Source organism: Taudactylus pleione, unplaced genomic scaffold, assembly GCF_031769625.1.
Source record: "Taudactylus pleione unplaced genomic scaffold, aTauple2 ptg000102l, whole genome shotgun sequence".
Lineage (NCBI taxonomy): Eukaryota > Metazoa > Chordata > Amphibia > Anura > Myobatrachidae > Taudactylus > Taudactylus pleione.
In genome coordinates, this window is record NW_028284504.1 from 2260001 (window position 1) to 2274754 (window position 14754).

At 43.0% G+C, this 14754-nt stretch overlaps 1 protein-coding gene across 1 annotated transcript in view; it reads left to right on the forward strand.

Annotated features, from left to right (window-relative positions):
- The first annotated feature begins 4930 nt into the window (after nucleotides 1–4930).
- Nucleotides 4931–14754, forward strand: part of ADAM11 (ADAM metallopeptidase domain 11) — a 92513-nt gene continuing 82689 nt past the window's right edge. Inside the window, exons 1-2 of the mRNA XM_088470668.1 lie at nucleotides 4931–5153; nucleotides 10252–10439. Coding sequence (XP_088326794.1) covers nucleotides 5096–5153; nucleotides 10252–10439 — 246 coding nt within the window. The 5' untranslated portion in view covers nucleotides 4931–5095. The remainder of the gene's footprint in view (nucleotides 5154–10251; nucleotides 10440–14754) is intronic.

The following is a 14754-nucleotide window of genomic DNA, read 5'->3' on the forward strand; positions in this document are numbered from 1 at the left end:
CCTTGAAGCTAACGACTAACATTTCTTGCGCTAATGTTGCTTCAGGAGGCAGATTGGGACTCCATAGAGAGTATTGCAGCCAAGAAGAACAGATTATTTTTATGTGCATCAGCACTGTGTGAGGATGTGTGGCCTACCTGTTGTTGTTCCTACATATGTTTACTTCACATTGTCAACACTTACAGTTAACTGAAGCAGCTCTAACAGGGCAGATACTTGACTTATTGGAAAGGTGCCATCTATGGCCATACCATGTTATGTCACTAAACTCTTTAATGTGACCCATTCTACTGTCAATATTGGACTATGGAGGCTGAATTCCCATATGCTTTATTTTATACACACAATATCAAGCAATAGGAGTGTAATAGTAATTATAAGGTGCCCTTTAATTTACCTGGGGGATTCCACAAACTGCAAATCATCAGACATTTAATTTATTTTGGAGCATACACTAATATAGTGCAATACTGTAAAAAATATAATTATATACATAATATAAAATGCCCATTCATGGGTAAAAAGCATAGAAAGATTACCTGGGATCCTTGGGATAAAAGAAATGGTGAAGAATCTGGCCAGAACGGGTCTCTCCTCGGTAACCCATTCCACATCGGGGTACCACGTGGAAAAGTTTATCCAGAAAGTAGAAGACCCAATGCGTTTTGTTCTGTTGGGACTTACGCAGGGAGTACAAGTAAATTATACCTCTGCCCATATTTATACCAGCACAAAACGAACCAATCAATCTAAAAACCAAGAGTGGAAAAACATCACTTCCATTTGTTACAAACAAGCATATTGCACACACACACGGCGTGATGCAGAGGTGCACGCTGCTGTATCTGCTGGTGCGTCTGTTTGCAGAGTTGCTGTGGCGATAAAATGCAAATGCTAGTTTCATCCAACCCTTGGTGCTGTAGCCTGCGTTTGGAGGGGCAAGCCCAGATACTGCCACTTTCAGCATCTCTGCACACTAACACTGCCAGTGATTCATGGCACACCACTATCAGTACAACATTGACACCTCACCAGCCCTATGACAGGTACTGTTTCTCTGTCTGAACATGGCCTCTGTGGCAGCGGCTTTGTGTCTGAGAACGCAGCCGCATTCACTGACAAGTCTGCAACACGCCCCATAAGACTTATTTTTTGCATTCACTTCAGACCACCTCCCAGTCACCACCCATCACTTTGCCTCTCCATTTCTATGTTACTAGGCAACTGTGATCACAAATGTCATAGGCATATTAAATACATTAGCAATGGTGTGGACAAAAGTTCCTGTGACTCTGAGATCATGTGATAATACAGAGCCAATGTATTGATAGATGGCAGCTTGATAATGATACAGGCTGGTTCTTGGGATCACATAGTGCAAGCAGATGGGCTGTTCGTGGCCGGCATGTGGAAAGGTCAATACAGAAGAAACTTCAGTTATACCAGACAAATGTAACATTAGTTTAGTTATGGGCTGTCTGGTCATATGTAGGTGAGAGGAGCGATAGCCAGGACTAATAAACTAACAACAATAATTAACTAACAAGCAAATGTGTTGAACAGATCACATCTCTGCCCAAGCCTCCCTCATACTTCCAGAGGCTTTTGTTTTAATATAATTTTGCAGCTCACTTGCAGGTGCAAATGACATAGGGGTCTCAGCTCCTAATGGCCATGTCACAGGCTGTGTTTGAAAAATGGCAGTTAGGAGCTGATTGGCTGGTCCCTTATCACCGTTCACTTTATCTCCTAACAGCTTAGTAAATAGACCCCTTAAATTCGTAAATTAGTTTACAAGAACTGAATTGTACAGAAGTCTGCATTAGGACTAGAGTAAAATCAAAGCAAAATTTAGTGCAATTTTTTTTTTTTTTTAACGGAGGTGAGACGTTCCAGAGATACTGATTCAAGTGGCCGATGGTTACCCCTTAAAGTTGCAGAACGAATTTGGACACAGAGAGAGAGAATTTCAGTTGTAGCTTCTGCGTGGTGACAGGGGGATGACTGGCTGGGTGTGTCGCGGTTAGCGACACCGTATTTTGCCGCCATATTCAGACTGAGAGTCCCCGCCTCCAGTGGGCTGGTGCAATATTCAATGGTGCAACCAATGTGCGGTCAATAGCGTTTCTTGATGCGCACAGCGTCTGTTTAGCGCCTCATTGGGAGGCGTCTCTGTACAAATCAGATCCACAATCTTCACGTTCTGCTGTGCCAGTCTATGCAGTATTTGTAAGTTCTCCTTTTGCTGTGCGGTATGGTTGGGGAAGGGCCCACCTTTTATTAAGGACACAATGGTGTAGTACAGGGGTAGCCCACACTGGTCAAGAGCTACCATCAGTGCATGTTTTCCAGGTCTCCTCACAGAATCACAAGATGAATAATTAGCTCCCCCTGTGGATCTTTTCAAATGTGTTCGTGACTAATGAATACACCTGTGCACCAGATAGGTGGTCTGGAAAACCTGAACTGAGGTTGGCTACTCCTGGTTTAGTAGATAACATTCCACCATTTATTTAAAAGGTGTTAAGAAACTTACTAAAGTGATGTTGCAGTGATTTTGTTTAAAATATATACAGGGATGTAGTTAGCCGCCAGTCTCAAAACTGACACCCGAATCCCGACAAGGGACTTAAGATAGGCGTCGAAATACCGACGCCTATCTTAATCCTGAAGCCGGAACTCCGAAGGACACCGGACCGAACAAGTTAAGTCCAGGGCGCCCTTAGCGTTAGCAGCGGGGGGGTGTTATGGAGCGTAGGAGGCTTAGGTTTTGGGGGGTGGGGGAGTAGGGTTAGCCACTCCCCTCAGGTGGGTTAGGTTTAGGGTGCGGTAAGGGGGGGGGAATTAGGGTTAGGCACCACTAAGGGAGGGGTAGGAATAGGATACGTACCTGCCCTGTCGGGAACTTCTCCCTTCGAGCTGCCGGCGTCGGGAGATACGAACCGACTTAATATCCATCCCATATATACAGTGTGTGTGTATGTATAATTGTATACGTGTGATTATATAAAAAAAAATATATATATACACACACACACACACACACACACACACACACACACTGCATCTGGAAAGTATTCACAGCGCTCCACTTTATCTATATTTTATGTTACAGCCTTATTCCATAATGTAATAAATAAATTAATTTTTGTCCTTAAAATTCTACACACAATACCCCATAATGACAACGTGTAAAAGTTTTGTTGTTTTTTTTAGATTTTTGCAAATTTAATTAAAAACAATCTAAGAAATCACATGTACATAAGTATTCACAGCTTTTGCCATGAAGCTCAAAATTGAGCTCGGGTGCATTCTGTTTCCACTGATAATCCTTGAAATGTTTCTACAGCTTAATTGGAGTCTACCTGTGGTACATTCAGTTGTTTGGACATGATTTTGAAAGCCATACACCTGTCTATATAAGGTCCCACACTTGACAGTGCATGTCAGAGCACAAACCAAGCATGAAGTCCAAGGAATTGTCTGTAGACCTTCGAGACAGGATTGTCTCGAGGCACAAATCTGGGGAAGGGTACAGAAAAATATCTGCTGCTTTGAAGGTCCCAATGAGCACAGTGGCCTCCATCATCCGTAAATGGAAGAAGTTTGGAACCACCAGAACTCTTCCTAGAGTTGGCCAGCCGTCTAAACTGAGCAATCATGGAAGAAGGGCCCTAGTCAGGGAGGTGACCAAGAACCCAATAGTCACTCTTTCAGAGCTACAGCATTCCTCTGTGGAGAGAGGAGAACCTTCCAGAAGGACAACCATCTCTGCAGCAATCCACCAATCAGGCCTGTATGGTAGAGTGGCCAGCCACTCCTTAGTAAAAAGCACATGGCAGCCCGCCTGCAGTTTGCCAAAATGCACCTGAAGGACTCTCTCTGGTCTGATGAGACAAAGATTGAACTCTTTGGCGTCAATGCCAGTTGTTATGTTCTCAGGAAACCAGGCACCGCTCATCACCAGGCCAATACCATCCCTACAGTGAAGCATGGTGGTGGCAGCAGCATCATGCTGTGGGATGTTTTTCAGCGGCAGGAACCGAGAGGACAGAGGGAAAGATGAATGCAGCAATGTACAGAGACATCCTGGATGAAAACCTGTTCCAGAGCGCTCTTGACCTCAGACTGGGGTGACGGCTCATCTTTCAGCAGAACAACGACCCTAAGCACACAGCCAAGATATCAAAGGCGTGGCTTCAGGACAACTCTGAGAATGTCCTTGAGTGGCCCAGCAAGAGCCCAGACTTGAATCCAATTGAACATCTATGGAGAGATCTGAAAATGGCTGTGAACCGACGATTCCCATCCAACCTGATGGAGCTTTTAGAGGTGCTGCAAATAGGAATGGGCAAAAAAATTTTTTACACGTTGTCATTATGGGGTATTGTGTGTAGAATAAGGCTGTAACATAACAAAATGTGGAAAAAGTGATGCACTGTGAATACTTTCTGGATGCACTATAACTAATATATATATATATATATATATATATATATATATATATATATTTATTCCGTTGATATAACAGTCTGGTTCTGCATCATATTTATATAAATATGGTAAAACAATACAGCTGTTGATTCAAGATATGCTAATATTCTATGATTTAGTATTAAATCAAAGTATACATTGTAAGTCAATGTAACATACATTTTCAATTGAGAGTATTATATATATGGTGTAGGATGTGTATTTGATATGTGCATTTGGCATTGTAGAGAGATGGGGTTATGGGTGGCACTGATGGAGTGTAGATGAATAGGTATATAGAGTGAATGCAGTGCATTGGGAAGGGGGAGGGGAGAGGAATACTGAAGATGAAGGTGGAGGGAGGCAAGGCAGCAGGAGGGAGAAGGAGGAGAATATTCCTCACGTGTCTCTATGTTAATACTGGATCTCCCCACACGCACACACTGCAGATCCAGCATCCTTCTGCACTCACATCTCTGCTCTACACCCCGATGGTGGCAGGCGCACAAAGGACCCGGACTGATGTCCACTGTTGCCAGGCTCAGGGCTCATGTCTGTTTGAGGCTGCCTCCTGTCACTCCCCTGTACCCTGTGCCCGGGGCTGAGTGATTATGTATGAACGATGCATCCAGAGCTGCTCTGGGTTGTAGCTGCTGTGATCTTTGCCATGTCAGAGCCGGGTGAGTATCATACTGCAGAGGGGATGAGAGCATGTTGGTGTGGGTGGTGGGGGGGTTGTCTCTTCTCATCATCGCTGTTAGGTGAGACACCTGTATCTACCTGATCTATCATATCTACCGCCCATTCACGGTAACCCTGTTCTCAACCCCTGTACAGGGTTTCCCTCATAATGCAGCATTTCCTGGTACAGATGCTGCCATATATCCATATCTCATGTCCTCCACATGCACATTCAGTCTGTGCATTTCATCTATGTGCTTACGCTTCCTATCTATGACATCTTCTTCCTTCCATTGCTTTCATTACTACTCCCTGTCCCCCTGATCCCTATTCTACCTCCACCCTATGCTCCCCTTATTCTTATCCAGCTTGGCTGTACCCCTTGCTTTTACCCAGCCTGACTGTACCCCTTATTCTTACCCAGCCTGACTGTACCCCTTATTCTTACCCAGCCTCACTGTACCCCTTATTCTTACCCAACCTCACTGTACCCCTTATTCTTAGTTACCCAGCCTCACTGTACCCCTTATTATTACCCCGCCTGGCTGTACCCCTTATTCTTACCCAGACTGGCTCTTTCACGTACTTATTAGTGAGGGGCAGATGTATCAAACCTTGGATAGAGATAAAGTACCAACCAAACTGTCATTTTTCAAACACAGCCTGTAAAGTGACAAGATCTGATTGGTTGGTTGGTACTTTATCTCTCTTCAAGGTTTGATACATCTCCCCATCAGTCTTTTCCTGCACACCCATGATTCTCCCAGTGCCTATACCTCTGATTGCTCCCCCATCCTCCCTGCCTCTCTCTGCCACCTCCATCCTGTAGCCCTGATTCCTGTCCCACTCTTCATCTCTCCCCACGTCTTACACCACCACTCTCATATTTCCTTATATTATATTATGCCTGGTGAGAGCAGTTACACGATATATCACTCTTCTGTCCGCTCTCTCCCCGAGGTAGATCTGCAGCCTGTGCTAGGCAGTGTAGGGTCAGGCAGCTCTGCCTGTCTACTTCTGGTGTCACCAGTGTGTGCTCCATCATTTATCCCCTTCATAGCCCGTCTCGCTATTATATTATTAGATATCCTCTAATAAGCCCTGGGCGGGTGAGCTAGCCTCCCGCATCCTGTAGCATCGTACACAGATACTGCAATGCATCAGGTAGATGCATGTAATGTTTAGAGGGAGGAGAGAGGACGAGGTAGATACTGATTACAGACGGGTGGTGCCCTGTTCGGATTGGGAGAGGTACTGTGCTGAGAGACAAGATGATCATAAACAACATTGGGCAAAGGATGATGCTGTAACAATATTGACAATTGAAGAAGAGTTCTCATTGCTTCCTTCCCACTTCCTGCTCATGCATTTACAGGTATCTTTATGCCATGTTTATTGCTGTGTATTTATTAAGTTCCTCTTCTCTTTCTGTCATTGTTTTATACACTTTTTATATAGATAGCATTTTGTTATCTCTTTACTGAATTGTGTCCTTAATTGTTTCATCTTCAACCTTTTTAAATTCTCACTTTTTGAAATGGTTGTTTCAAGAGAGATGTCATCTAACCTTCCTCCCCCTGAAATGGCATGTTGGTCTATTTTATATGCTCCCCCAGTTAATATTTACAAGTCTGTATATTTAGCATACTGGTTATACTTCTCAGCAGGCCGAATCAGAAGAAGTCCATCCAGGTACAAGATGAGATGTTATACTGTACAGTTGGTCAGTTTTAAACCAAAAATATCTGAGAAGTCGGGACATTCTCAAGGGGGTGCCATCTTTCTGGGGCAAAATAGCAGCAAATCATTGTACTGTGTTAGCCATTTCTACAAGCAGGATCTAGATGCAATAAAGTGATAAAATGTATTGGTTATTTGAATATATTTGAGATTTCAGAACATGATATTATGTTAAAAATCCCACGGCTGTCGCTAAAAATTACGGACCGCTCACATCTATGGCTGTGTGTTACCTTGCATGCATGGGCCAACTGATTGCATTTTTGTTTGAAGTTGCCATAAAATCCTGGCTAGGAAATAAATCTTACACATATGTCCAGAACTCTGTCACAAACATAATCCGTTCTGCTACAATCAACATGCAAATACCTAGAAGCATGGAGGGCAAGTATAACAGGTGGTACTTTTTCAGAACCAGCTCAATTGTAATTCATTTTTTACTTACAAAATCGTGTGTTCTAACTACCATGACTCAGTCCCACATATCAGCCTTTAACGTTGCATCTAAAATTAAATGAAATAAAAAATAAAATATATTTTATATTGTTATATGAAACATGTAGGTAGCCTACTTGTTTATGTGGTCCGTTATGTGACTCCTGCCACCTATTGACTTAATATGATGGTTACAAAAAAAAGTCTAAGGGGTAAATTTACTAAGAATCGAGTCTGATCGAATTTTTTTTTTAACTCGATTTGCATCGCCAAAACTCTGATGATTTGATGCTTTTGAAACTCGCAAATTTACGAGGAAGTGCGTTTAGCTGAGAGCGAGTTGGCCGATGGTGAAGCAGATCGAGAGTCCTCCCCCGAGTAGCAAGTTTAGATAGAGATTGCAGTGTTTTCTCTCTGCCAAACTCTCCCGAACAAGCAGCCTGCACCTATCAGTGAGATACGTGAAGGCTGCTTGTGTGGTCGACCTGTAAAAAAGGGTTAACTTTTTTTTTTTAAATGACGTATGGTTCCCCCCCCAAAAGCATAACCTGTCCCGGTTCCCAAAAATACGGGGGAAAAAAACGTGTAGGGTTATCCTGTATTTTAGGAACCAGGACTGAGCTGCTGAGCCAGTCCTGGTCTTAAAAATAAGGAGGGGGGGGAATGTGTAGGGGTCCCCCTATATTTAAAACCAGCACCGGACTCAAATCCGGCCGAGGTGTAATGCCACAGCCAGGGGACCCTATTGCTGGGTCTCCCCAGCATTCGCACCCCAAGCCGGTCAGCCCAAGCCTGGGATCTCAGTGGAGATGGGGACCCCCCCAATAAAGGGGTCCCTACTCTCACGTGCACCCCAAGCTTAGTCTGAAGCCCGGGGCTCTTCCCCGCACCCCTGGAGTGTTGGGTAAGGGTGTAATAGTATTGTAAATAGTGTAAAACTATTGTTATTTACCGTGGAACTACAGGTGCCAGCGTGCCTGCTCTTTGGCACTAGTGGAACTGCAAGTGCCAACAGGCGACTGGCACCCGTACCCCCGCTGTAAAAAAAATAGTTAAAAAACCACAGCACACACCGTAGAAAGTATAACTTTATTACATACACCTACCTCATTCACACATACTTACCTGCTGCCCAATGTTCTGTCACCTTCTCCAAGTAGAATCCAATGGGGGTACCTAAAAAAAAAGATGCTATACTCACCTCTTTACTTGCGCTGGTCTCCATAGAATCCCCGTAGAATTTGGCAAAAAAACAAAAACCGAGTGACCCGATCCATGGTGGACAAGTATTGGTATATGTGTTGTCACATATACCAATACTTCGCGAATGACAGGAGACGGGCCTCTTTGGGAAATCCCACGGCCCGGTAGCCAATCAGAGACCGCTTTACATATAGCATCTGCTCATTTGCTGGTTACACGTGGGTCACAGCCAATAAGCAGCTGCTATATGTAAAGCGGCCTCCAGTTGGCTGCCGGGCTGTGTGATTTCCTGTAGAGGCACGGCTCCTGTCATTCGTGAAGTATTGGTATATGTGACAACACATATACCAATACTTGTCCAGCATGGATCGGGTCACTCTTTTTTTTTTTCTTCTTTGCCAAGTTCGGAGATTCTACGGTGACCAGCGCAAGGACAGAAGTGAGTTTAGAATCCTTTTTTAGGTACCCCCAATGGATTCTACTTGGAGAAGGGGACAGAACATCGGGCAGCAGGTAAGTATGTGTGAGTGAGGTAGGTGTATGTAATAAGCTTATACTTTTCTACGGTGTATGTGTGTTGTGATATTTTAACTATTTTTATTTACAGCGGAGGTAGGGGTGCTGGCCGCCTGCTGGCTCTTGCAGTTCCACAAGTGCCAAAGGGCAGGCACGCTGGCACCTGTAGTTCCACGGTAAATAAAACAATGGTTTTACACTATTTACAATACTATTACCCCCGTACCCAACACTCCAGGGATGCGGGGAAGAGCCCCGGGCTTCAGACTAGGCTTGGGGTGCTCGGGAGAGGGAGGAACCCTTCATTGGAGGCTCCTCAACTCCCCTGAGATCCCAGACTCGGGCTGACCGGCTTGGGGTGCGAATGCTGGGGAGACCCAGCGATAGGAATCCCCTGGCTGTAGCATTACACTCTGGCTGGATTTGAGTCTGGTGCTGGCTTTAAATATAGGGGAACCCCTACGCAATTTCCCCCACCCTATTTTTAAAATCGGACTGGCTCAGCAGCCTAGTGCTGGTTCCTAAAATATGGGGTAACCCTACACATTTTTTACCCCATATTTTTAGGAACCAGGACTGGCTGAGCAGCCCAGGGCTAGTTATGTTTTTTTTGGGGGGGGACCCTATGTAATTTTTTTAAACATTTAACTCTTTTTGGACTATTTACAGGCAGAAACATACATGGATCACACTGATCTGTGTATATTTCTGTAGAACTTGCAGCTCACAGGCAGGTGAATTGATTCTAGAATTTGGACAGGAGTTTTGTCCAGTCTCATGAGAGTTTAGAAACTCTCATCTTGGTCAATTCCCGAATCCTATCTTCACTAGTGAAAAGTTACTTGAGTTTGGCCAATGGGGAAGTGAAGAGAGTTTGCTAACTCTCCAGAATTTTCCTGTAACAAAGGAGATTTCTCTCCCGAGTTTGACATTAGTAAATTTGCGATTGGAAAAAAATGCCCAAACTCTCCAGAGAATGTTAATTCGACCAAATGCAAATCTTAGTAAATGTACCCCTATATATATTACAAAAAAATTCTGAAACTAATGAAGAACAAATGCTGAAATAAATACTTTTGAATTAATTTGAATTCTATTATTATCTCAAGGACCAGCCTCCTATCGCCCATCATCTGGTATTGTGATGTATATATCTTGTCCCACTAGCATTTATTATATATTTCTCTCTACTTTCTACTTCAGGGGTTCCTCTAAGAAGTTCTATAACCTCCACTGATGCTGCTCAGCCTGAGACTGCCACCCAATGGCCCCAGACCCTGGAACTCCCCCAAATCACTCACCCCTGCCGGCTAGTTGGACAGACCTCAGGAGCGGAGACCCGCAGATATCAGCTGGATACCCGGGTCAGAAATGAGAGCAGCCCTGAACTAGTAAGTGTGTTACAATACATTATACATTTGTAACTTAGAGGCATATTACAACTGTCTTGTTGCTGCTGCTGTCTTTGTGGCTGGGTAATCCTATGACGTTAAGGATACTGGATTTCAACCTCTATACGCACCTACCTATACCTTCTAAACCCTGCCTATAAACCTCTAAAATTGACGCTATTTGCGTACGAAGTCATACAGTGAAATAAAGACTTTAGACCTTGAACATGTGTTTCCAAAGCACAAAGTATTATTCAAGTAAAGTACGGTCAGTTACACGCTGTGATCTAAGTACAATTTAGCACAAAGCATTATACAGACCCAAGATACAGTTATACATACGCACGCGCTCTGGGACCAGATACCGGCATCAGCAAGAAACCTCCTTCAATCAGCAATCAGCAAGAATACTCCAGACTGGGGTCACAACACACACATTTATACCCTTACAGAAACAGACAACACTATAGAGAGGTTTGTTGCTGATCCCATTGGTTCCCCATCGTGGTGCGTTTGTTACAGGGCATTTAACAGGTTGATTGAAATGGACACAGAACAGCCTCTAACAGCTTGTTGCCTCCGTTTTCCCGCCTCATGCAAATCTTGGCTGTTGGTTTTACAATGTACATTCTGGTGCTTTAACCACTTAACTGACTAATTCTTTTTCCAAAAACCGCTCCAAAATTGTCGGTTTCTTTTATGATTGAATTAGGTCAAGAACATAATTTTAAACTTATCCATCACTATTTTATTTGAAAAAAATATATTTTTTTAAAACCCAGTATACCATAAAAATAGCAATTTTTATGTTATACTGTAGTGATGGCTATTGACAACTGTACCATCGATGGTTTAACCATCGTTAGAAGCCATCAATTGTTTAGCGATTGGGCAAGATCTGTGTAGACCACAACTGTCGATGTTCCCTAAACATCGATTGAGGGCTACCATCGATGGTGCAACATTGCTGGCCGCCAGCAATGGCAAACCACTTGTTTTCAGTCAGACCATCGATGTCTGGAAACATCGATGGTCGGTTGCCAGCCCTAATCAGAGGCTCTGCGATATCTATCGAGATATATATATATATATATATATATATATATATATATATATATATACACACACACATACGTGTAAGCAGAAGCAGTATATATATATAATATATATGTTCGATATATATATATATATATGTTCGATATATATGTATATATCATATATACTGCTCCTGCTTACACACACATATGTGTGTATATGTGTGTGTATATATGCATGCATACATACATATATATATATGCACATACTGTACATATATATATATATATGCATAAATATATAATGTATATAAATATATGTATGTATATATAAATATATCTATATATACATACATATATATATACACATGTATGTATATATGTGTGTGTGTGTGTGTGTGTGTGTGTATATATATATATATATATATATATATATACACACATATATATGTGATGTATGTATGTATGTGTGTATATATATATATATATATATATATATATATATATATATACACGTGTGTGTGTGTGTGTGTGTGTGTATATATATATATATATATGTGTATATATAGATAGATATATATTTTTTACTGCTATTTTTATATTTTGCCCGATCACTGTGGCCAGCAGTGATCGGGACAACACATGGGAAGTTGGGGAGGTGGAGCTGAGGCCGGGAAGGAGTGGGAGTGGCTGCCCGGGTACATAGCAGCAACGGCAGCTACCAGAGCCACCGCTGCTGCTGACTACACAGTGATCACACTGATCACTGTTATCCGGAGCCGCAGCGGGAGGGTGTCCCGCTAGCGGCCCGGCTACATAGCAGCAGCGGCGGCTACCAGAGCCGCCGCTGCTGCTTCTCTCACACAGTGATCACACTGATCACTGTGATCCGGAGCCGCAGCGGGAGGGTGTCCCGCTAGCGGCCCGGCTACATAGCAGCAGCAGCGGCCGCCGCCGCTACTGCCTATTACTGAAATGGCTGCCCGATCACTGCTGGCCACAGTGATCGGGTCGCAGCAGCAGCAGCGGCTACATGAGCCGTGGCTGCTGCTTCTTGGGGGGTGCCGCCGGGGCCCGATCACTGTGGCCAGCAGTGATCGGTACACATAGGAGGAGGAGGCGCAGGTGTAGAGGGACCGGCAGGTCCCTCTGAGATGGGCGGCTGCTGGAAGTTAACTTCCAGCATGCCGCCCACTGTGTTTCTCTGACTGGTCGTATCAGATACGACCATGTCAGGGAAAGCCCAGGCTGGCATGGTCGTATCTGATACGGCTGTGCCAGGCAAGTGGTTAAGTCTCTACAGTCCATAAGTTGCGAATGCATGTTGCGATCTTCACAGTATAATATCAAACACGGCTTACTTATCACATATTAAACCTTAGATACCAAAATAGACTTTATTTCACAGCATTTGTAATAAATGAATAAAACTTGGATCTTTTACTTTATAGCTATGGAACCTTTTGTGTGAGTGTGCATTATGTAAGTATTAGGGATATGGGAAAAGACGCTAGTTAACTTCGGGCAGATGCGTGCGCACTAAGCTAATGAATAGCGTTTTCATACTGGGCCTCATGCATTTGCTAATATGCGACATGTTAACAGCGCAACTGTGTGTATTAATGTGTGTATGAGGTATGGTAAAAGATGCGATCTAATAATAGCATCGCCATATGTACTTAAGTGTGAGTTTAGCTAAAATGGCGCTGGGCGGCCATTCGCAAAATGGCGTCTTGCCGATCTCATTTCCAAAATGGTGTCTTGCGACCATTCGCAAGAGGGCGTCGTTTCGATCTTATTTTAAGCTGATCTGGTCTTAGCCAATTATCCAGCTTCGACAACGTATATTTAGTATATATGCTGTACCGGGAAATGTGTGATGATTTCCATTAAATGCATTTCTTGAGCTATAGCCATTTTCCTAATCTCTGAATCTGAGTTCAGGTTGATGCAACGCTACAAATGACATAACAACTGATAGGTAATAGTAAGAGCTCTGGGAAATCACTACTGATTTGAAATAAGGGTATATGTTACAGGAATCACAAGAGTATTAATGTTTATTACCAGTGCTTTGTTTCTCATGGAAAAAAGGTGCCAGTCCTGACCTAAGGTTACAAGTTGATACAAGATTTATAGTAACTTCCACAGTTGGCAGATGCTTATTTTATTCATTTCTGATTTGATTTCACTTTGTCTTCCTGTTTCTGGAACTAGTTAGCAGAGTTAAAAATAAGATAAAAAAAAATGGTGTAGGGCAGTGGATCCCAATCTGGGTGCCGCTGCACCTTGGGGTGCCTCAGGGCACTTCCAGGGGTGCCTCGGGTTCATCTTCCAGTACCAAATAAAAAGATTTTTATTCAGTGTGACAGGCAAAACCAGTGCTAATGGCTGCCAATCAAAAATTATGTGGACAAAAAGAAGTGCAGCCCTGTCAGCCACCACATAACTGACCCTAAGGATGACATATAAGCGCAATTTACTTACTATTTGCTGAATTTCTCAATAAAAAACTTATGGCACAGGGGTGCCTTGGGAAAAATGTTGATACTCTAGGACACCATGATTCGAAAAAGTTTATTACAAATAAATTTTGGAATAACGTAACTACTCTCCAAATAGGAGTAATTACATTATTATTTGGGTATTTTTTTACACATATTTTACATATATATATTCCTTCCAATGAATATACTGTGCTGATTGGTTAAAAATAAATAAGTATACATTATACAGTTGCTTATTACATTCCATATCCTCACCCTTAGGGATTATTAAAATCCTTATGACAAAAGTTTTGTTTGAACACCAAACCAAAGCTGAACCATACTTGCTGACTTTCCAGCTGCGATTTCTGGGAGGGGGCAGCCAGATCGGAGTGGGACATTGCGCAGCATATGTGGGTGGTGCGGGGGTTTGACTGCCCACATGCCCTACTATACAGCCATGGCCAAAAGTTGTGAAAAACAATACTTGTGTCATTCTCAAAAAGTTTGCTGCTTCAGTGTTTTTAGACCTTTTTGTCAGATGTTACTATGGTATACTGAAGTAAAATTACAAGCATTTCATAAGTGTCATAGGCTTTTATTGACAATTACATTAAGTTTATGCAAAGAGTCAATATTTGCAGTGTTGACCCTTCTTTTTCAAGACGTCTGCAATTCGCCCTGGCATGCTGTCGATGAACTTCTCGGCCACATACTGACTGATGCTTGCCTAATCAATTCTTGCCTAATCAATGATTGGAGTTTGTCAGAATTTGTGGGTTTTTGTTTGTCCAC